Source organism: Tasmannia lanceolata, unplaced genomic scaffold, assembly GCF_043159265.1.
Source record: "Tasmannia lanceolata isolate RefF3 unplaced genomic scaffold, GAP_Taslan_0.1 ptg000005l, whole genome shotgun sequence".
NCBI lineage: Eukaryota > Viridiplantae > Streptophyta > Magnoliopsida > Canellales > Winteraceae > Tasmannia > Tasmannia lanceolata.
The window spans coordinates 5272024-5294997 of NW_027518682.1; the positions used below are offsets into that span (position 1 = coordinate 5272024).

At 38.7% G+C, this 22974-nt stretch overlaps 2 protein-coding genes and 1 non-coding gene across 4 annotated transcripts; 2 read left to right on the forward strand and 1 right to left on the reverse strand.

The window, feature by feature from the left end:
- Positions 1–315: 315 nt before the first annotated feature.
- On the reverse strand, positions 316–13714 carry LOC143877207 (5'-3' exoribonuclease 3-like). Of its 2 annotated transcripts, none has more exons than XM_077379119.1 (23): positions 13354–13714; positions 13184–13286; positions 13018–13094; positions 12041–12232; positions 11815–11934; positions 11650–11712; positions 11415–11564; positions 10207–10371; positions 9970–10047; positions 7947–8024; positions 5996–6160; positions 5800–5889; positions 5607–5702; positions 5130–5200; positions 4791–4919; positions 4611–4687; positions 4479–4519; positions 3326–3400; positions 3061–3218; positions 1417–1521; positions 1247–1322; positions 1056–1138; positions 316–954 (listed from the first exon to the last, which is right to left on the reverse strand). In XM_077379119.1, the coding sequence occupies exons 1-23, from the start codon at positions 13555–13557 to the stop codon at positions 618–620; spliced, it is 2733 nt and encodes a 910-aa protein (XP_077235234.1). In that variant the 5' UTR covers positions 13558–13714; the 3' UTR covers positions 316–617. The 2 variants fall into 2 exon arrangements, with proteins under 2 accessions (XP_077235234.1, XP_077235233.1); XM_077379118.1 differs by having other exon boundaries at positions 5800–5895.
- A 2407-nt stretch (positions 13715–16121) lies between these two features.
- LOC143877208 (transcription factor MAMYB-like) lies at positions 16122–17513 on the forward strand. The gene has a single exon (XM_077379120.1). The coding sequence runs from the start codon at positions 16233–16235 to the stop codon at positions 17190–17192; it is 960 nt and encodes a 319-aa protein (XP_077235235.1). The 5' UTR covers positions 16122–16232; the 3' UTR covers positions 17193–17513.
- Positions 17514–17918: 405 nt separating this feature from the next.
- Positions 17919–18021, forward strand: LOC143878027 (U6 spliceosomal RNA). Its single transcript, XR_013250857.1, has one exon. It is a non-coding gene; the product is annotated as a U6 spliceosomal RNA (small nuclear RNA).
- Positions 18022–22974: the final 4953 nt, after the last annotated feature.

The window sequence follows — 22974 nt, forward strand, 5'->3', positions numbered from 1 at the left end:
TTTAGGTGGTTCAGTTTCCTTCGAAATCTTACCTTCAACCTTCATCTATAGCTCTTCTAACTTCAGGAATGGAGCTGGAGAATGCATGTGTTTTGCTGGATAGGTCAGTTTCCTCCAACATTTCACCTTCAAAGTTGGCAACATCTCCAAAAGGGAAAAAAGGTAGATGCTTGAGTGAGATTTTTTTTTCTATGTTCTCTTACTAGTTCAATTCTCATATGAGAACGACCAGGTAGTACAGAGATTTTTTTTCTATGTTCTCTAAATACAAAATGGATATTGCTAATGGTGAGAGCTTACTGAAAATAAAGGGAAGATATTAAGGTGGTCTTTCTCCATGAATAAGCTTGAAAAATAATGTGTTTATTCATAAAGAATACAAAGTGGCTAATTCTAATACACCTGAGTTTATGCAAAAAGAATACAAAATGGATATTCTAATACACATGGCTCCTAAGCATAGAGAACAAAAGACAGCTCAAGGCACGCCCAACCATTCGCCGCCATTGGTTTATGAACTACTTCTCGCATAAATTATATAAAAACTCAACTAGGAAAACACAATTAAATCTAATAACGAACAGGGTAGATTAATCAGACATTTACCTACCAAAAAATTATAAGGCCTCGTGGCATTTCTTCCTTTGTTTCTTGATTTTCATGCCCTCACCATCAACATCCTGTCGTTTTCTTTTACTACACAAGTCATTCATGTGAGTTCTCTCACCATTCATCTTTTTCAGCTTCTTCTTCATGTGCACTTCATTCATGCAACTTGTTTCAGCACTAATCACTTCCTCGTCGGTCTCTTTCAAATGAGAGATAGAACCATCGGTAATTGAGCCGTTAAGTTCAGCAGGCACAATTAGTTGCTTCCTTTCGAGATAATATTTCGACACAAGTTGGTGTGCCAACTTTGCCAGATAAGGCCCAGATATGGATTTAGGAACGGGACTGTGCGTGCAGCAGGAAAACACATTATACATTACTTGGGCACAATAACAAAAAAAAGGGAAAAAAAAACTCCGAAAACAGGTAGTCTGGGAAATAATCACCTTTCGGTAAATATGCGGCCAAGGACAGCTGTTTTCTCATGCCATAACACTGGCATTGGTAACACATCCCGCTTGGAAACCGTCTATAAGGAACAAAAATAACATATGTTCATGAGGATATTGGAAGAACTAAGGAAAACAATAAGGGTAACAATAAAGAAGGGGAAGAAAGAAGAAACTACTAATTGTACCTTTCCAGGCTTGATGAGCCCTTTTGGTGGTCTGGGGATGTGGGGATGAGGGGGAGGGTATTTGTAAAACACAGATCTACAAAAACCCAAAAAAGATAACAGATTTTAGTGAGAAACAGAGAAAAAGTGATAGTACTCAACTAATTCATAATTGTTAACTGGATACTTACAGGATTCTGTTCTCTGTTATCTTCTCCATGTCCCCAACAGGAGAACATCCTTCCGGCAGGCAAGCAGTCTTATCAGAAATATACATGTACCCATTCATTCCACCACTGCAAGTAAGCGCACTGTTAGGATTACTTACAGCACTGCGAAAGGAACTAACCATCCATTAATCTTTTCAAGTATAGAATCAGCTTTGGCTCTAAAAGCAGTGCAACCACCTAGATGTTAAATCCATTTTTCTCGGACCCTAATGAGATGCTTGGAAAAGTGTAGGTAAAGCATTCCAAATAAAATTAATAGGATGAAATCAGGGCTATTTAAGTTTAATACATGTTTCCGTGTTTCGACTGCCCAATTCTTGGACTCTATAGGACCCCACATAATGCAAAACAAATATGGGTTGTAATTAAAATATATCTTAAACTAGAGCCAATCAACGCAGCTTTGCTTCCCCATGTAACAATCGCATTGAATCCAAACATGCCATGGCAATTAACATCTAATCACTTGATTAACGTATCCGTAACTATGGGGCAAAAGAAAGAACTATGGATGATATGATCATATGAGCATGATAATGACATCAGTAGAGGAAAAGTGATATTAGATCTTACGGAAGAATAAATATAGAAACAACCAACATCACCACTGTAATACCCTGTTAAAATGAGAAGGGAGTATACAGAGCTTGCTTAAGTAAATGAAGTAAAGAGATTTTATACGTGCCTGATCGGGCACGTACAAGGGCAGGGCATCCACCCTTGATATTTGACCCAACAGTAGCCCGCTTTTTCAACTTTTTAAGGGGCTGCCATTGGATCAAATGCCAAGGGTACGTGCCCGATCGGGCACCATATAATTTCTCATGAAGTAAATATCTTTTGTTTGTCATTTCTCAAAAAAAATAAAAAATCTTTTGTTTGTTAGCTATTTAATGAAGATACGCAACCTCATCAAGAAACTTGCTGAGCTTCTTCAGACTATGCCTTCTGAGATGAGGTAGAATATGACTAACCCACATCGTTCCATAAAAAAACGCTGGATTCAAAACTAGAGATCAATTCCAACATTGGTGTGCTCGAATTGCCCACCTAGCGTAATGGTTGGAAAAGGTCAACAAAACTAAATGATACTTATTTAACTGTCCTTACCCACATAAGCATGGCAATGACAATAGTATAGAAAGCATGGGGAGGCTGCCTTTAAAGAATTAAACATTGAACCCCGTGCAGCCTAATAGTTTTTTGTTAAAAAACTGCCTTCGAAAGTTGTCAAGTGGTGAACTTTGGGGTGCGCAATATAGGCATGCTCATGACAAGACTGTCGGAATCACAATAAGTGGAGATATAACTGAGCACTCCATACTTCTTTGGAAACATAACTTCATCTAACAAAACCAAGTGTACACGTCTGCCATCTCATTACAAGTACTGACCAATCTTTTTATACATGACGCACTAGATCATACTAAACAAAGCAATCTTTCCCTCAAAAAACTTCTTCAACAACTTATGACTGGAAGTAATAAACCAAGAACACAAAGGACAAGCTGGGAGATAGTGTATGCAGAAAGCAAAAGAATACATAAATTTGAAACATTTGCATAAGTCTGAAACTTTAGTATCACAGTGGTTTTAAACACAAACCTGATCATCGGATCAATTTTCTTCTTGATTTTAGCCTTGGGCAACTTCGGGTGATCTTTCTTTCGCCTATAAGTTGACAAAATCTTTGTTGCTAAAGGATGCGAAATATGCACAAAGAGTACATCCATACGCAAACTGTTTCTCTGCTTTTCGCTATCCTAGAAAAGAAAAACTTAAAGATCAGGTACAAAACCGGTTGGGAATTTCAAAAATATGTCAACAGAGTAACCAAAAGGATTAGATATGAATAACCATCAAGTATTACCGTTAGGGTGTTTTCCACCTTTGCAATTTCCGCGAGAAGGCGGGACTCTTTGATAAAAGGTAGTTTACAAACAGCCTGCCCATCAGGAGAAAAAAGATAAAATTATTTTGACACGAATCATTACATTGAGCATCACTTAATTTGTGAACCTTTGAAAGTCCTAACATCTCCTTAAATATGCACACCTACATATAATCCTTTTGAAACTCCTAAGATGTACTTAGATACGCACCTCACCTTCCATGCAAGGACCACCAAGCATATTGAGCTAGGAATTAGAATTAGAATTGAAGGGGGCTGGTGAAAATCATAGAAAAAAAATCTATAGGTGTTGCACATTTATTTTTCTTAAAAAAACATAACTTGTGTGTTGATTTAGTAGTTAGTGAAGTTTGATTGGAATAATGTTTTAAGAAACTTTGTTTTGCTTAACAAAGTTAAATGCTAGTTTACAAGAAGTAACAGAATGATGAAGCTAGCGAAAAAAGAGGTTCTGTTTAGGCATTTTCCAAAAAAGTTCAATCAAACTCCATTGAAGAAAATTTCCTAACCTTCTTCAGTTTGCTTGTGAGATTTCTTAGGGATTTCCACTGTATGTGAACTCTAGCCCAGCATGCCAAAATGATACATCAACATAATAGTCTATGCCACTAGAATATGTTGATGTAATGAGTTTAAAAACAGAAGGTTAACAGCAAATAAGTGAACTAAATATAGAATAGTGCAGTGTAAAATATTATTGTAAAGCAGGTGCAAAATAATCCTCCACTGATAAGAAGAAAAATAGGCCTCCACTGATAAGAAGATAAATAGGCATTCATTTAGGATTTTATAAAATCATTAAGAAAAGAGAATGATGCAAATGCTTATTATAGGAAAAAGTCATAACAGAAAATATACAGCAGAAACAAGAAGTTATGTTGGTAATTGTCAAGAAAATATGATAACAAATAGAAGATTGTATATTAGAATTGTCTAATATCCACTCCAAAAATGGAGATATTTACAGGTGAGATATTCCTATGCATCATCAATTAGACATTACATGCAGACAGACTTAAATGGATCTTGAATCTGGGCCCCAGACCAATGATTTAAAGACCTAGATATCATAACACTACGGCTCAAAATTGTTAATGAAATCAACCATTACCTGCCATGTGTAACGCTTTCCATTCATGTCAAGATCAAAATCTGTCCAAAATTACGGAACTGTATTAGAGCCTTTAAGGAGGACTACTCATGGGAAATTAAAGAGTTACAAATATTCACAGCACAACCCTACCAGTAGGGTAAAAATCAGCAATAGGTGACGAAGAATCAGTCATCAATTTCCTGTAGAACAAAGGAAGTGCATGCGCACTGCAGGTGCAGAATTTAGATCGCTGATTGAGTTGATAATTATGTAACATAAAGAAAAATACTGTCTTGCTCCCCTGTAAACAGGACAGGCTCAATTGCCAACCTTGCAGCAGGCAAAACACCCATCAGCTGATCGAATGGCTTGAAGGGGTACCCAAGCATGAAATGGATCCCCAACTGATCCAGACCATAAAAGTCTGAAGCAAATGGAGCATAATGATAAGGATAAAACCTGCAGAATGAAAATTTATATAATATTAAAAACGGTAGCATATAAAATGAAAACATAAAGAGCAAACACCAAATATAAACATAAGAGCAAGCACCAAAAGTTTAATTTTTCTAAATAATTAAGGCAGTGATCCACCAATCAGCCATAAAAATCAAAAGGGGAGGTAATACAATCATAGCAGATTAAAAAGCGAACTCAGCTCATACATACCATTGCCATGAGCAGACACCTTGGTAGTAATAGTGCATGACCCAGCAAATCCCTTCAGCATATTTCAAGACCTACAGAGTAAGCAAACACACAAACATTCGATTACAATACAAACTAATTTCCACCAAATAAAAAGCAAAGGGGAAACATTTAAAGAAACCAGTGCAAGAGAGTCATCTGATTTAGAACATTAAATAAAATAAAACTGCCATAAAGAACATCTCCAATGTGAGTCAGCAGTAGTAAATGAAATCTTCACTTCTATGGTTAGGTGTGCAGTAAATCCACAAAAAAGTCTCCGTCCCACGTCATTGATAAGAAAATAAATACAATATTAGCCCATAGGGTTTGAGAATTGTAGCTCGTGCTCACCAGCCGGATGGAAGGGATATGGCATCCGTGTAACACATCAAAAACACCTCCAGTTAAATATGCAGTATTGGGAAATAAAATGTTGAAGTAACCAAATTGACTTACAGCATTTCTTCTGATTTTCTCATAGTCATCGTCAGTCCTGGCCTCAAACTTCTCAGAATAATACCTCTCCTTCCACCCTTCTTCTCCCAGCCTTATCTGTTCAGTTACGCTTCAATGAACCCAGGTATGCAGACCAGTAACTAAATACATGCATTTAAAACACCATAGAAGCCTGAATAATGATATGACAAACCTTGTCAACTATTCCATCACTACATGACGAACCATTTGAAACGATATTACAGCCCCCCTTTGTGGAGCTCTGCAACTCCTTCACATTAGACTGTAGCTAGATCAGAGCATAATAAGTGTGAGAGAAATGGACACTTGTCCAATAGAATTTCCTTTTTGATGGGCTAAGAATAAGAAAAAACCCACTATATACTCACACTTTGTGAAGCCTGGCGAATTGGTGTTTCCATGGGCGTAAGAGAGGACCAAAAATTGCTAGATGCCTGTTTCTGCTCGACACGTGATAGAGTTGACGAGGCACAAGTTTTGCCGATATTCCTATTTGACAAATTCTGAAAGTGGATCTCTTTGTCTTTCTGTAGCTGAACAAAAATCAAGTTGTTTGCGGACTGCATTAGTAGCCAAACCATGTGATAGAACAGCAACAAAAATGTTATGTCAGAATGCTAACATACAGCACAAAGATATCATTTCCTTTCATTCTGATTAAAAGACATAGTTTAAAAGACTGAAGATAACCGAAGACAACATGTTTGATACATGCAAGGCCATAAATAACCAAAAGGCATATAACAACTCAAGTACAGAGCATATGACTACACAATATTGAGAAACTTCTCTGGGCAATCATTTACGACCAAGTGAATCCATTTTTTGTCACGTCTGTGTCAATCAGAAACTAAAAATACTCAGCCATCTCTATCCAAGTCAATTATTGATTCGAGAGTTGACTCGCTTGGAATTAGGCAAATCAATGTCCAAGTCCACGTTTCTAATCATTGCAATCAGAAGCTGCTGCTTAATAATAAGCTAGTAGGCTAAAGATAAAAGTTTTTAATGCAACATTTTCTCTTTTTGATATGAAATCTTGTTAAGGATACTTTGACCAATATTCATACTTACTAATGATTTTGGGCAAGTCATTGGCCAAGTCCATGTTTATAAACAGTGAAATCACAAGAAGCTTCTTAATAAAAATCTAGTAGGCAAACGATTAGAAGATTTTAATGAGACACTTCTCTTTTTTTATATCAAACCTTGTTGAGGATGCTTTGACCAATTTTCATATGTCCTAATGATCACTCAGAAACAAAGTCGGATATCTTCGGACTTTCCCTATTTCTTTTTTAGCGATAACAAAAGGCATTAATACCAAGAAAATTAGCAAATACAAGAAATAAAATAGGAAGAGATGCCCTCAGAAACAGAAAGTACAGAAACATAACAGGAGAATCCATCCAGAAAAAAAAAATTGAACTTTAGGATGAAAATGGCATCCCACTTCATGTTGTAAAAGAAAGGAATTTGCTAGCGTCTATCGCAGAAGGCATTTCGCAGATGGCCTGTGGCATCTGACAGCAGCCACATCATAAATGAAGACAAAACCTGCTGACAAGAAAGCTGGTGTGGCTGCTGTCAGATGCAACAGGCCATCTGCGAAATGCCTTCTGCGATGGACACTAGAAAATGCTCTGTTTGGTTGCTGGGTTTTTTTTGGTTCCTGGGATTTATGTGGGAGAAAAAAAATCCAAGGAGAGGTGGGGAAAAAAAAGTCCTAGAAGTATCCCGGTAAAATAAATATCCCATGTTTGGTTGACCGGACTATGGTGGGAAAAAAAAAAGTTGGTTTGGTTGCTTGAACTGTTGGGAAGAAAAAAATTCTTCTCAAGCTTATTTTTGGTTCCTGGGATTATTTTGGGAGGGGATGAAAAGGCAAGCATTACAAGAGTGGGATTAAAAAAATTCTAGTGCTAAAAGGCAACCAAACATGGGATGGGACCAAAACTTTACTAAAACTTCCTAGGACAAAAAGTTTACTGGCAACCAAACAGAAAAGAAATGCTAACAGAAGGCAACTAAAAGAAACGATTTCAAGAGCAAACGTGAAATGTTAACAGAAAGCTAAGCTCGCTTAATTACAAGAGGGGAAAAAAGAAAGAACTTTAGGATGAACATGACGTCCCGCTTCATGTTATAAAAGAAATGTTAACAGAAGGCAACTAAAAGAAATGATTTCAAGAGCAAACGTGAAATGTTAATAGAAAGCTAAGCTCATATATGTTACAAGACGCAAAAGAAACCAATTCTGGAATGATTATGTGAGTCAAATTTGCCGAGAATGGAAAGCACTGAGTGCTAATGTAGAACCTGGCTACGCCTCCTAAAGATGGCATTTTCATGAGATCCAACTGCCTGTATGAAGTACTCCACACGTCCCAAATCCACCTGTAGAATAAGAACAAATGCACATCACGAAATGAAATTAAAAATAAAAATAAAAATTGAAGAAGTCGTCATGTTTGAATAAGGCATAATAACTTTAGCCAAATGCCATAGGCACAACCATGTTTTGATAATAGCCACAAACTCAACTTGTCCCATATGCTTTAACCAGCTGTCAACAGCTGCTTACAGCTTTTTGGGAATTGTAACAACTGGTTAAGCATATAGGACAAGGTGAGTTCCCACCTATCATCAAAACATGGTCGTGCCCATATCATTCCCTTAACTTTATAATGGCCCACTTTATGCCAGTATCTTTGCTACCCAACGAAAAAGAACCATGCCATAGAATCTAAGATAATAACAACCTAAGTTACAACAGAACTTGTAAGCAATAAGCAGCAAAACAATAATATTTGGGAGGTTATACGTATAGAAATGTATATACATGTAAGGGAAGTTCAAAAGTTTCAAAGAGGAATACAAATAAATGCAAACAGTGGTAAAGTAGTGTTTGGAAACATAATGGAAAGATGCAAACACAGAGGAGATCACGATCACACAAAGATAACAAGCGTGTTTACGTGGTATGGCTTAAAAGCACACCTCCACAGAGGAGATCACAACCTGCCACCATGGAAGAATATACAAAGATTACAATGGGATTAAATCCAATCCCAAAACAAATTATTTCTTTCTCTCGACCCAAAGATCATCCAACCACGCTCTCTCCCATGCCTTTTTGGGTCTGTTTGGTTGTGCGGCATAGACTCGGAGAGTGGTGGAATAAGTAGACAACAGAGAGGAGGCAAGCACTGGATTTGCCTGGAATTACCTTGGAGAATAGCGGTAAAGTAGTGTTTGGTTGCGCGACATAGACTCGGAGAGTAGGGGAATAAGTAGGGGTGTCATACCAATATAGAGAGAAGAGAGAGTGAAGAGAGAAAGAGAGAGAAAAAACCCACCATTCCCAAGAAATTTCAAGCAAAATTCCACCTTTTTGTCGATTTTAGCTTGAATGTCGTAAGGAGGGGACAAGAATGGCACATCAGCAAACATGCAATAATTACTAAGAGACATCCCAGAGAGTCCCCAGGGAGTTCAATCAATGCAATATTGAAAACCAAACGGGAATTTTGCTAACCTGGCACCCAAATTCCAACCAAAATTCCTAAGCCTCCCTGGCTTTTGTGCAACCAAACACACCCTAAGAGAAAGAAAATTGTTCCCTCTTCTTGCGTACAAGAAGGATTTCTCACTCTCCACTCACGATCAAGAGAAAGCCTCTCTCATACTCTTCATGTGTTTCTTCCTAATCTAACCTTTTGATCAAAAGAATCCTTATATATTAGGTTTTCACCAAAAATCTCTCTCTCTCTCTCCCCCCTAGTTTAATAAGGAGACAACCGAGAAACCTGTCATGGGAACCTAGACACAAAACCACACAATGAATCTTAAATACAACTTTATAGCAGTAAGAGAAATTAAAGGGGACATTGGAATTAAGAGAATGAAAATGCCCAGGCTTGTTGTGTGTCAAATGTGAAAGCGAGCAAATAAATTTGGAGATTTTCCCACTACAAATTGATATCCTATGTCGGTGGATATACCATACATACAAATATAATGCTCATTGTGCATCTTAGGCATTTTCACCCACTTAAATCTGAGCAATCAAATTGTCCAAAAAAAGAGCTATAATATAAATGATTGCAAGTTCAAGGTAGCATGCCCAAAACACCAAAAGCAAGACTAAGAAAGTGGTAATGATGAAACATTGGAGTAGATTCAAATATTAAATAGAATGAACAGCAAGAAACAAAGGTTAAGTTTCCACCCGATTAGTAGTAGGGCTCAAAAAAAGTTGGCCAAGCACTTTAAACAATATGCACCCAAAAATTTTGAATCAGAATGGCATCACGTGAGCATAAATATGCCAACTAAGCACCTCACTAGAATTAGTCAAATAACCACCCATTCGGACGAACTCCTTTTTGTATGTATTCATAAGTAGGTCAATGGCACCCTGTCATAAAGTCAGAAAAAATAAAAATATTTAGTCACGTTTTAGTAAAAATAAGTGTGGCATCTTCATTGCATTGGATAAGCATATCAAAATAATTGAATGGGATCCCCAAACCAAAATGCAGAATTTTTTTTTCAAGCATCCAGTAATGGCACAAACCTCGGAAATTTCCAGAGAAGGCATATGGGGTAGAAAATCATTTCCCACAAATAAGCACATGAAAACAAAATCGTCCACCAATCGTTCCAGATCTGTCTTCATTGTTGAATCCGGTATTCTCATGTCATGCTCTAAATAGTCCCTAAGAACCCAAATTTTGAGAAACTGACATAGAAAATGGAGACCATCAACTTCGGATCAACTTGAGATAAAAAGTAAATGGAAATATACAAATTTCGTATATTGGGAACCAACAAAACAAGACTTAATCCCCCATGTAAATGAGAAGGATATGCAAGAATGGATTTGCCTGGTTACTATATACATTTAAATGGGCATGCATATCAAGGATTCACCTGCTAACTATATAAATTTAAATGGCTATGCATATCCATGATTCGCCTGCTTACTATATACATTTGAATGGCTATGTGAATATAAAACAATTCAATTTTCACACGCTTCAACAGTTATGCGACAATGTTTTAGGGAGTACTCTCCGGAAGTTTTTCATTTTTTTTTACCTTCCCATATAGTCTTCACTTATGGTCTTCGATTTTTCTGAAATAGCTTTGCTTATGGCCATAGATGATTCTGACATTGTATGAAATAAATTCTTGATGTCTCTAGAACATTTCCATGTCCGCTTTCCTAGTAGTATCAGATGCATAATGGAATTGTTGAAAAGGGTGGTTTACACCATTTTAAGTTACAATTTAACAAGAAGTTACAACCACCTACCAATATAGACCTAGCCCCTGAAATTATCCAAGGCCAATATTAGAGGGGCAAACAGCCTCTAATACAATTCCGACCCTGCCAATGATTAAAAGCCAAGAACATATGCTTGAGTACGCAATAATCCTGACAGGGAAAGAGTGTGCATTCAAAAGTGCATACAAGTGGTTTGCATATCGGCCTGCTAACATTGAACACGTGCCTCAGGTTAGTTCCACCTTGCGTGAAAATGAGAACCACGCAAGTGACCACATGGGTTACTATTATTGCTTAGGTCCAACTATTGTGCTTCCTTATCATCAGAAAGTTGTGTTCCGTTCTTGCAATTTCAAAGTGTAAACACACTGAATTTCCAGCTATTTTGCTCAACATTAATTCAACTTCCCATGCATAAGATTTTATTGAGTTATTATCCCTTCCTAGATTGACCAAATTAAATAGCATTTTATATCAGAGAAAACAAAACAAACCTGAAATTTCTGCCTCGGAATATCATCATCATCATGTGCCCCTACCACGTCTTTTTTATTTGCATTCTTCCTTTCTTCTTGCCGAGCTGGATGTGGAGATTCACCACCATTTTTTTGACTCCTATCATTCTGTCGTAATGTGTGGATGTCCTACGCACAAAAAAAAAACTCTCAAATTAGAATCATTGGAAATCAGATCAGTGAAAAGCGAGTGTGAAGCTTAAGAAATCCCAACCTCTCTAAGAATTACAAAATGTACTTCATGGGTAGCCAGGGCAAGCATGATCAAGTCAGCATCCTGAAACAACAACAGGGCAAATTCATATTACAAGACAAAGACCTATTTGGCACCTAAGCTTGAAGACAGATGGATATTAAAACAAAAGTCAGAGGTACTTACCAACCCATACAAGCAATGCCGTGTGTTTGGATCGAATCCCTGTAGATTTCTTTGCAAACGGATGTGTGACATTATCTTGTGCTCCCCCTCACCCGGCACATTGGCATCCGAAAGAATGACCTTCGATCATGCACCCACAATGAGGCATAATTCCAAAAAACAAAGAAAAGAAATAGAAAAAAGGAAAAAAAGCAAAACATGGTAAGGGAAAAAAAATTGGGTTTACCTCGATGCCTCGCCACCCAGGATCTGTGTTCAGTCTCAAGTGTATGTAATATTGTAGAGCTGTGGACAGAGTTGCCATGAATTCTGTTCCAGGTGTGATAACGTTAGAATCTAGTACCTTACTGTGCTCCAAGTGAGCTAGTTTTTCCCCTTCTGATATGAATTCGCTTGTTAGCTTCTCCGCCTCAGAAGCCTGAGATGAATTAGCAATAAGTTAAATCAAACCCCCACAACATTCCCAATAAAAAAATAATAATAATGTGAAACAACCACTTACTCCAAAATCTTGAGCTGCAAGAGATGGTGTTATTCAATCATTTATACTTCAACACTCCCCCTCACATGCGGCCCCTCTTTTTTTGGGTTGGCCGTACACGTGGCACATGTTACCCCTCTTTTAGGTTGGCCATACACATGGATTTTTAATATCAGGGAGTTGTTGGGTTTTGAACTCAGGCATGCCATGAGGCAATATCTCTAAGAGCACTACTAGGAAAACGAGATTCCGTCTTGAGGAAGAAAAACGGGCTTCGATCATTAGAGCCACGTCCACTAAAAGACAAATGGAGGGAGCTCAAATTCCCGTAAAAGCATTAAATACACATGTAAACGGGCCAAATCAACGGTCATTTCAGCCCCTTTTTTATTTTCCAAACGGAATCCCATTTTCAAAGTGTTTTCCTATCTCTAATACCATGTGAAACAACCAATTACAACAAAAGCTTAAGCAGTTAGAGATGGTGTTATTCAATCATTAATACTTGAACAACTAACAACAATAAAAGAAGGGAAATGATATCAGCACGGTCCCAGCTTGTCTTTTCTTTTTTAATTGGCTTGTGAGTTGTGAGAACTTTTTTGGGAAATGTAATAACCTTTTGACAGCTCCTCAAACACTAAAAGACAAGATGCTCTAGTGGAAATCAAAACATAGTAGTGCTGATATCATTTCCCAATAAATAAAGGCAATAAACTCACCACATCTGCCGCATCTTTAGCAGCCCTAAATCTTCTTGCACGCTGTTGATTCATCTTTGCTCGTGGCGCAACACCATCTATGAACACAATTAAATTCCAGAAAAAAAAAAAAAAAAAAAGGGAACAAATCAGAGAAAAAAAAGAGCCGAAAAAGCTACTAACTCACCAATCGCCATATATAGAAGGCTCCGAGGGCGAATCATGGAGAAAATGTGATCGATGTATTTAAACACAGTCTTGAAAACTTCTTCATACGATTTCGGAGCAGGCTGAAAAAATACAAAAAATAAACAAAGAAACAAAGAAAAGATGGAAAGATAAGAATATGTGAAATACCAGGCCTTCTGGATGGAAACAAGGGTGTATGATCCCGTTCATGTCAAGATAAAGATTGTCAAATTCAATGCCGTTAGGGTTAGGTTTACTGGAATCGACTGGGATTAGAGTACCATCGATGAAGAGGGGAATTTCTTCGAGAACATTTGTGACTGAAAGAGGGTATTTTCCTACCAGCCATCGATAGAAAGCTGGGATTCCCATTTGGTTATCTTCGTTGTCTGATGAAAAATTGAAGGATTTGTGATGTTTGAGATTAGGGTTAGGGTTTTGCAGTGGGAGCCAGACTTGGTAGAGAGGTTCAGGAAGTAGGAAATAGAAGGCGCGCCCCCTCCAAGAAAGAGAAGTTGGATGAATGGGGTGTGTAGTTTAAATAGAGGAGGCGATTTTGGGGAGACTAGTTATCTGGACTTGACAGTGAGATCTAAGACGTTCAAAAGCGTCCTCTCTCTCTCTTCTCTCTCTCTCTAGTGAGATCTAAGACGTTCGATCGCGTTCAAAAGCGTCTTCTCTCTCTTCCATTTTCTATTTTAGCCATCAACTTTTAAAATCAATTTTTGGGTCCCTGGTCAGAATGTGCGAGTATGGAAGGAAATCGGTTGGCTAAGGGTGCAACTCGGGTCCAACTCGAACCCGAGCCGAGCAACCATTTAATTTGTGACTTGATAGTCAGATCTGAGACGTTCAAAAGCGTCTTCTCTCTAGTGAGATTTAAGATGTTCGATCACGTCTCTCTCTTCCATTTTCTATTTTAGTTCTTTAGGGAAGTTGGTTTAGATTACGATGATCTTCTTATCTTTATCTGTCATGTTTATCTCCTTTTATGTAAGTGCTTATTTAAGCACCATTTACTCTTCAATGAAGATACATCCATAATTTAGTGGAATCTTGAAATTTAACATGGTATCAAAGCGGGTAGATCCCACCCGGCATTTGAGCACAACACATAAAATGTTGTTCTCCGCCAGACGACTATTCCACTAGAATTGCCGTCCGCCGGGCCATCGTCAAGCCCTATCACAATCCCCACCACTTGCTGCAAATCGACCACAACACAAGCATTCTTTCTATTTTATTTTTGTCGTCTACTATGTTTGGTGCAATCAAGGCTTGGGAGATTCTGTTCGAGCTTGGGAGTTCAGCCACTCTCTTTTGTCCCATGGAGAACCTTTCTTCATACTTCAGTCAACAATATGGCCCACGACCTCTTTGTCGGAGCTGTTGATTGCTCAACCTTTGTGGCGAAAAACTCCTCTCTCTTCATGAATCTCGACCACCTCCTTATCTCTATGGCATCAAACCTACCTTGGGTTGGTTCACCTTACCAAGTACTTGTTGGTTGCTTGCTGTCAGAAAGGTTAGTGTGTGAAAGAAGGAAGAATTAGCTCCCCTTAACTTTGATTCTTACAACTGGTCTATGTCCTTTGTAATTTCCATAGACCTAGAATTGATATCAACACCCTTCTTCATTCTATCTTCAAAAAATAAATTCCATCCTGCCTTTTGATCCCTTATCCTTAATAATATACCGCCTTTGCTTTTACCCAAATATCTTAAACCCCAAAATTGAGAAGTACACCCTCATATTTGATATGTGCATCCCTCATTATTTGATGTTTGCCAATAATTGTTGTCCTTAAGCCGCTTGTTGTCGCTCTCCTACTATTTTTCCTTAGTTCATTTCTTCCAACTATTTCAGTTGAGGTGCTTCAATCCATTGAAGTATATGTCTCGGACCTTTGGGATGCGTCCCTGAAATAGTAGCTACTCTACTCAACTGAGGTGCTTCAGTCCATTGAGGTAATGTGCCTCGGACCTATGAAGTACGTGCGTGAGAGAGTCTTCAAATTCTTGGTGGATCGTTCCCAAAAGTCGACCCCATCTCTTTGCCCATTGTGACATTGGTCCATTATGACCTGTTTTATGTAGACTTGCCCATCGTGGCCTTGAGTCTCATTTAGCCCATTATCGTGGCTTACTTTCGGCAACCGACACTACATGCGGCAATAAGCATCAGTCAACGGACCTTCATCATCAACATGGGGTGCATTACACTAGAAGATTCGGCAATATGCCCCTAAGTGTGTTGGGGATATTTTATTGTAATCAATTTAGGAGATTTTATTGTAAGCAAACGTTTATAGATTTTCAAGCAATATACATTTGAGGGGGCGTGTTAAGATTTATCATACATGATAAGATTTGACCGGTGGTAAATTAGGATAGTTGGTTTAGAAAATGATGTAGATTAGTGAAGTTGGTTTAGATTACGATGATCTTCTTATCTTTTTCTCTCATGTTTATCTCCTTTTATGTAAGTGCTTATTTAAGCACCCTTAACTCTTCAATGAAGATACATCCAGAAATTAGTGGAATCTTGAAATTTAACAATTTGAGTGGGATGTGTAGGCATGTGTTATGGTCTTGTAGATTGACTCTTGGTGCAGTCAGTTACTATAACCGTGGTTGAGTCAAATGGCCTCGTGGAGTGGATTGTGGCTAGACATAGCCTTGCCTCTACAGTTGATCTTCACCCTTAATCATACAAGGATTTTATAATTGAGGACTGTAAAATCATGGGTCCCGGATGTTGTAAGCTAAAACATGGATTTTATAAGCTAAAGCTTGGAATGTACAAGGATTTTCATTTCCCTTGCAAGTCAAAAGCCCATCGGATCCAAACACCCCCATAACGTAGGTTACGTAGCGTTATAATAGACACCGATTTTGAACGTGCCGACATCTCACGTATATTTGATTAGTCTTCGTAAACTATCGGCGCACGTTACCTTACACCCGTCCCAAAAATCCTAAAATAAACCGTATGTGCCATTTTAACTCCGTTCTCCTCCTCTGTGAATTATCTCTGCAACAGAGAAATGGAGTTCCTGGACGAAGAAACCCGACCTAGGTTTCTTTTCCAGTCTCGAATCTCATCCTCTTCAACATCAAAACAAGAGATCCAAAAAATCAACAAGCTTCAAGTAGCCCTATGCTCTTCAATATCCTCTTTCCTCTCATTCTCAGCCATCTTCTATTTTCAATCCCAAACCCTACAATTTCTTCTCATCTGGATCTCTCTATCTCTCCTTCTCGGATCCTTCGCTCCGATCTCAGTCACCGGCGGCAATATTTGTGTCGGAAAAGGCGACCTTCTCGAGCCGCCGCTGCCGGATCTCGATCCGCCGGAGATTGAAGAATCCAAGAAAAGAAACCCTAGTCGGAGACCTAAAACCCGTAGATCTGAAAATTTCACTTCGATTTCCAATCATCCTATTGTAGAATTGGTAAATTCAGAGAAAACAGAGAAAAAGGTTGGGGATTCCGTCGGAAACTGCAACGGAAACGGATCTCATGTGATCGGAGAGGAAAAGGAGTGGAATGAGGAGGATTTTGAGATTCTGAAAAAACAGATCGCAAAGCATCCTGTAGGAGAGCCGAGACGTTGGGAATTGATTGCGGATTCTTTTCAAGGGCGTCATGGATTGGAGAGTGTGATAAAGATGGCAAAATCGATGGCTGAGAAGAGACCTGGTGGTGGTGATCCGTTCGCGCAGTTTTTGAAGCAAAGGAAACCCTTGAGTAAGCAATTAGAGGTTGTTAATGGAGAAACATCGGTTATGGAGAATGTTGAAGGGAAGAAAGAGAGTGGAGGCTTGAATTGGAGTTCTGGAGAAGATATTGCTCTTCTTAATGCTTTGAAGGTTTTTCCGAAAGATGTTTCTATGAGGTGGGAGAAAATAGCTGCTGCTGTTCCTGGTAAATCTAAGGCATGTTGTATGAAAAGAGTTGCGGAGTTGAAAAGGGATTTTCGTAGCTCGAAAGCTTCTGAAAATTAAAGGGGTGTTAAAAATTTGGGGATTTGATACATTTGCATTTTCTTTAAGAGGCATTGATGAGGTAATTCCTGCAATATAGCGTTTTTGTTATGTTTATCATTTGATTTGGACTGGTAGATGTGGGCATTTTTCAAGAAACAAGATTAACAGGCCTCTTGTTATTGATGAGTTTTCTCCTTTTATTTTAACTTTACAGTTCACTGATATTGTTGTTGTTAGTTATATAAAAGAACTTTAATGGATGAAACCACACCACCCTGCTTACTGTAGTTGTTCTTGGAATTCATTATATAATAAATCTGACCATGCGTCAGTGAGAGATTGCAATTTTGCAAATGAATGGAGAATGCATTGTCTTTTTATATCTGTTTCTGAATTTTCCTTTCAATGCGAGTGGTTAGTTCTCTTCTATTTATGAGGGCATTGTCTGAAGCTACTTAGGATCCAAGCTATCAATCTACTTAGTGTCCAAGCCATCAATCTCTGAAAAACAACGGGCATGGACTGCCCTAGCTGACTTATTAATTGTTTCACCATTTATGCACTTGCTTTGCGGAAGTTATTAAATTTCAAAGGTTGAGATAATGCAATCTCTTTTTTCTTTACGAAGATAATGAGGAATTTATTAGGAAGATAGACTACATGTGCATATGTTGTCCATAATACAAAAATGGTCCAGACACACCGGACTTAGCTAACTCATCAGCTAAAGCATTCACATTCCTTGTCTCTTCAGTGACATCCGGTAAAATTGGAACGATACAGAGAAGATTAGCATGGCCCCTGTGCAAGGATGACACGCAAAAATCGAGAAATGGTCCAAATTTTTTGAAAAAAAGAAGCTTTCACACTCCTTCAGATGTGCAAAAAATGATCTCATGACCCCTGATCTTCTCATGGATATTGTGAATGTACCCTTAGGCGTCATTACTTTATTATACTCCCCCTTTTCACCTAAGAGATAGGATGTGCAAAAACATGATTTAGCGACCACTTATCTTCTCATGGATTTCATCAAAATAACTCGCAAGACGCCACGACCTTAGACTCTTATCTTTCACCTAAGAGATAAAATTAGAAGAATCTCTCTCAACCTCCAACCTTCCTTCCATTTGGCTGATGAAAATGGAAAAAACCGAAATGCATTGCTCTAACCTATCCTGCAACGAATCCGCATGACTAATCGGCCCATAGAACTAAGTGTAGGATGCAGCCATAATTGTACCGAAAGAAGACTCCACATATACTTGCTAATCTGTATTTGCAAAGAGAGGAACCACCGAAATTCAGCTTAATCGAGTTAGATGAAGGAGATCTCTTTCGTGCAGCAATTTTTTCCTTAGGGACTCTTTCCATCATGATTTTTTAAAAGATAATTTTATTAAGAAAAGAAAAGATAAAATTAAAAATTACATCATTGGGCAGCATCTGTTGGAAATACAATTCCGCCCTTCCTAGTATTTTCTAACTTGCATCAATTTCATTTTCACTTCTTGGTATATGGCAGCAAACTTCCCATCCTATTCTTTGCTATCAATTTCATTTTCACTTCTTGGTAGATGTCAGCAAACTTCCCATCATCGTAATTTTCCAATTTCTAAGAATATAATCCAGAGTATCCCCAAAGCCTTTTCCTAGTTGTCGCCCAAACAGCCATGCTGAACTTAATCCTCCCAGTGTTCCATGCAACCGGGTCGCCTTTTTAATTTTTTTTTCCTTTTTTCAAGGGTGTGGGTTTATTTCCCCCCAAATTTCCCACAACAAGGAAAGGTTAATGAGCTCCCAAAGGATCATTCCCAGAGAACTCAATCGACCGGCACACCAACTTTCCATGAAATCCACAGTTGATTTAGAGGGAACCCATTGAATACCAAAAAACTAAAAACCTTATACCAAATTTCCGAAGCCACTTTGCATTGAAGAAATAAGGGGTCAATGGGTATCTCCTCCTCCTCCAAACACATAGTACACCTGTTTGCCAAATGGAATTTTTTCTTCTTGAGTCTAGTCACTGTGTCTATCTTCTTAAACATCAATGTCCAACAAAAGGCTTGAATCTTGGTAGGAACCAAGGCCTACCAAATCTTCTTTCTAGGGAATGATGAAGGCACAAGCAGGTTGAGATGACTGAATAACGATCTAACTTTAAACTCGCACCTATGGTTAGGGGCCCAAACTGGTGTAGCAGAAATGGAAGAATAAACTAAGTTTTAAACACTAATCCAGCCATTCAAAAAAGAAGAAGAAGTTTTAAACACTAATCCAAGCCCAAAATAAAGCCAAGCACTCACCTCAATGAAAGATGAGGGAGGAGAATATGGTGCTGCTTCAAAGAGAGAACTCAGAAAAGAGAGAACTCTTTGTAGAAACTTCAATTTTTGTAACCATTCAAAAAAAAAAAAAATCAATTTTTGTAATCGATCAAAGCTCCCCTAAAAGAGGGCATACATCTTATAAACAATCTTTTTTCACCTCAAACACTTTCCTTCTTGGACACAAACTCCTAGTAATTTAAATCACTTGTAAAACAATTCTAAACAAGCTAGAATTCCTCCATGAGAAAAATAGAAACTTTCCAAAAAAAAAACCCAAATCTCCTCTAGAATGTTACTAGCTTTTCTGAATTATTTCTAATTACAAACTACTCCGTATTCTGCCTTTCCCCTGCAACTTAAACCTCCTCGAATCAAAATAGAAATTCTAAAATCTTCTAATAATAGTACAAAATTATTGATAATTTCTTTCCACAATGGCCATCTTTCTTTCTCCAATTTCTGGTTTGAAGGACCCATGAACTTGCACTGCATCACAAAACGTACGATCGGTCTGAACCTGAGAAGCAAAACAATGTTCCAAAATACAAAGAAGGTTAACCAAACAATCAAATTCTCAATCCTTAAGTTTCTTATGGATCATGCAATCTCATTGATATAATATCATTCTAGCAAGATAGGACCCTAAATAAAGAAATGTAGGCTATGCAAGAGGCATGTGTTGTTTTTAGGAGAGCAAAATGTGTATGTCTCTCGAAGAACAGTTGAACATTTTATTTTGTATGTCCCATGTTTGGAGGACTAGAACATTTTTTAGTTGTGCAATTATGTATATTATTTTGGTCACAATTATCTTATGGGTCATACCACTAGCTTGAGTCTCATCCCTTTCTGTTGTATTTACTATTGTTACTAGCACAAGAGTTCTGCTTCCCTATTTGCTTGAACTACCAAGTTCTGACTCAACGAGTGCATAGATGTTAAGGCTTTTCAACGTGGTATAAGCTATTATCCACAAGGTCTATTCATATCATTTTTCTGTGTGCCCCTTCGGTTGAATTTCACAGAGATTGCAGAGCTTATACGCTTGGTATTTTGTCCCTTTGTCTGTCATATTCACGGTCAACTTGCCAGTGCTGGTCTTCATTTCTCCTCTTCCGACAATAAACCCCAAGTAGATGAGGGTTTCCTTGCTAAACTCATACATTTTCAAATTCAAGTATAACTGTGCCTTTTTCAAGGTCCTCGACACATCTCATACATGAATAAGATGCTCCTTCCAATCTCAAAAGTAGATGCGGATGTCATCTAGGTACATGATGACGCGCCTATCCAAGTAAAGCCGTAACACCTCGTTCATCGGCCTCATGAAAGTGGCAGGAGTGTTTCATAGCCCAAATGGCATTACCAGCCACTCGAGTAGTCCTTGTCTGGTTTTGAAAGTCGTCTTCCAAGTGTCGTCACGAACACGGACTTGATGGTAACCAGCCATGAGATTGCTTTTAGTGAAGACTGTAGCCGACTGTAGATGATCGATGGAATCATCGATACGGGGATGCGTGTATTGATTCTTGCTCATGATCTTGTAAGAGAGTGCTGTAGTCGATGCTCATCTGCCATCCATTGTCTTTGTTCAGCATGAGTACCACTGGGAGGTGCAGGGCGAACTAATGGGTTGGATCATCCCTTGATCTAGGAGATCATGCACTTGTTGTCTCTTGATCTTTTCATTCATCGTGATCAAATTGTTATACAACCTAAGATTGGGCAAAGGTGAGTCCAAGATCAACTGAATCTCATGCTGGGATGGCCGTTTGGGATGCAGGCCATGAGACTCCAGTAAGAGAGTGCCAAATTCTACCAACACCTCTTCCATCTACTTTTGTTGTTTAGGCTCGGCGGTAGAAGTTGGAGTCTCAGCCACTAGAACCGTGGTGGGCTTGTGTAGAATCATCAACAAGATGAACTTGCCGCAGGCGTTCACCATCCACTTGGCTTGAGTTGTTGAAATGGGTGTGATTGCATCCTCCATCGGTTGATTGGCCTTGATAGTATACTCCTTTCTGTCCTCCAGGATTCGATACTTTTTCTCCCGTTGGTAAAAGATCGCATCTCTATTCCATAGATATGGACTATCGAGAGTCACCGACTGACATCCAATGGCACCACTTCGCAGGTCACCCCGTCCACATACTTTTCAGTAATTTTGAAGTTGAAGGTACACTGACGGGTGATCTTCATCTCCACGTCCTTCTGGGTTCATCTTTTAGGGGTATGGTGGTGGATGATGGGTGGTCGACAACCCCATCTTAGCCACCATCCCTTCGGTAGATCAAATTCTTTTGACTTTCTGGATTGATGATGCTCCTGCCCCACCTCCTTTAAGATCTGAATGTGGAAAAGATCATCACATCCGTCGTGATCTGACTGTTATTCAGCAGTTCTGTCCATGAGTCTGCTTCTTATCTACGGTTGTCAACTCAGGGTACTCTTGGTTGGCGTATTGAATTAAAGCAACTCTCAGCCTGCTGTTTATAAATTAGAAGAGCTCCCTAGTTTCAATACGCTGTTTAGAAATTAGAACAACTCCCGGTTTTCAATACTAAGCAGATACATTTCTCCATTCAGCCACCCAAAAGCGGGTCAGTGATAACAACAATTCCACTATGTTTCTGGACTGAAATGCTACAAGCAACTCACGTGCTGCAGGAAAAATAACAACCCCAAAGCAGCTCTCCACCTGGCTGTTGTTCTCCCTCTTTTTACTTTCGCTATTAGCCTGCACACGACCAGATGGTCGGTGCCGGATCCAAGGTTGATAAAAACACATACTAAGTAAGAGTAGTCGGAAAACAGAAACTGCACCTCTGCTTATACAGTCTTAAAAACGATAAGAGGATTAACAGAAACTGCACCTCTACCATTCAAAAATTAAAAACAAAAAAACAACAGAAACTGCACCTCTGCTGTTTCATTTTCAAACGCCACCCATATGTCGGCAGCCTCAACTCCCATGTGACCTCCCATCAAAGTTCAGCTTGATAGATCTTTGGCATAGAAGGGCATCATCTTTTCTGTTGCCACCGTATCTAGCTTTGGAAATCACAGACACCGTCTTCTAATTTTTTACCCATTCAGATGCCATAAAATTTCTTTGTTCATCCCATGTAAGAGAGATGATTTAAGTTCATAGTTATTCTCAATATGTGTGCTTGTCATTTGATGAATGTAGAACATGGTCTGCTATGGCAACTTGCTCAGTCAAAACTCAGTTATTAAAAACCTGTTAGGTACCCAACCCCAAAAGCTCCAAAGTTGATGGAACATGTTAGGCTAGGCCCTTTGAACCTGTCCATGTCAGCCTAGGCCCTACCTAGCCACATACTTAGGCAAGCCCCCACTTAGGACCGTAACATTCCACCACACTTCTGCAGCCACCGTCTTCGGGTGCCCACTCTATGGTGATTTTCCACTTTGGCCTTTGTTTCTAGATAGCCCTTCCCACGGGT

What these genes read in the sequence shown, in the direction of transcription:
- LOC143877208 (XM_077379120.1), top strand. Translation starts at nt 16,233, where the DNA reads ATGGAGTTCCTGGACGAAGAAACCCGACCTAGGTTTCTTTTCCAGTCT.
- LOC143877207 (XM_077379118.1), bottom strand. Translation starts at nt 13,557, where the DNA reads ATGGGAATCCCAGCTTTCTATCGATGGCTGGTAGGAAAATACCCTCTT. An exon ending in TTCCGAGGCAGAAATTTCAG is followed by an intron (nt 10,372 to 11,414) that starts GTTTGTTTTGTT and finishes TTTCTATGTCAG; the next exon opens with TTTCTCAAAATTTGGGTTCT. An exon ending in GGCCGCATATTTACCGAAAG is followed by an intron (nt 955 to 1,055) that starts GTGATTATTTCC and finishes CTGCACGCACAG; the next exon opens with TCCCGTTCCTAAATCCATAT.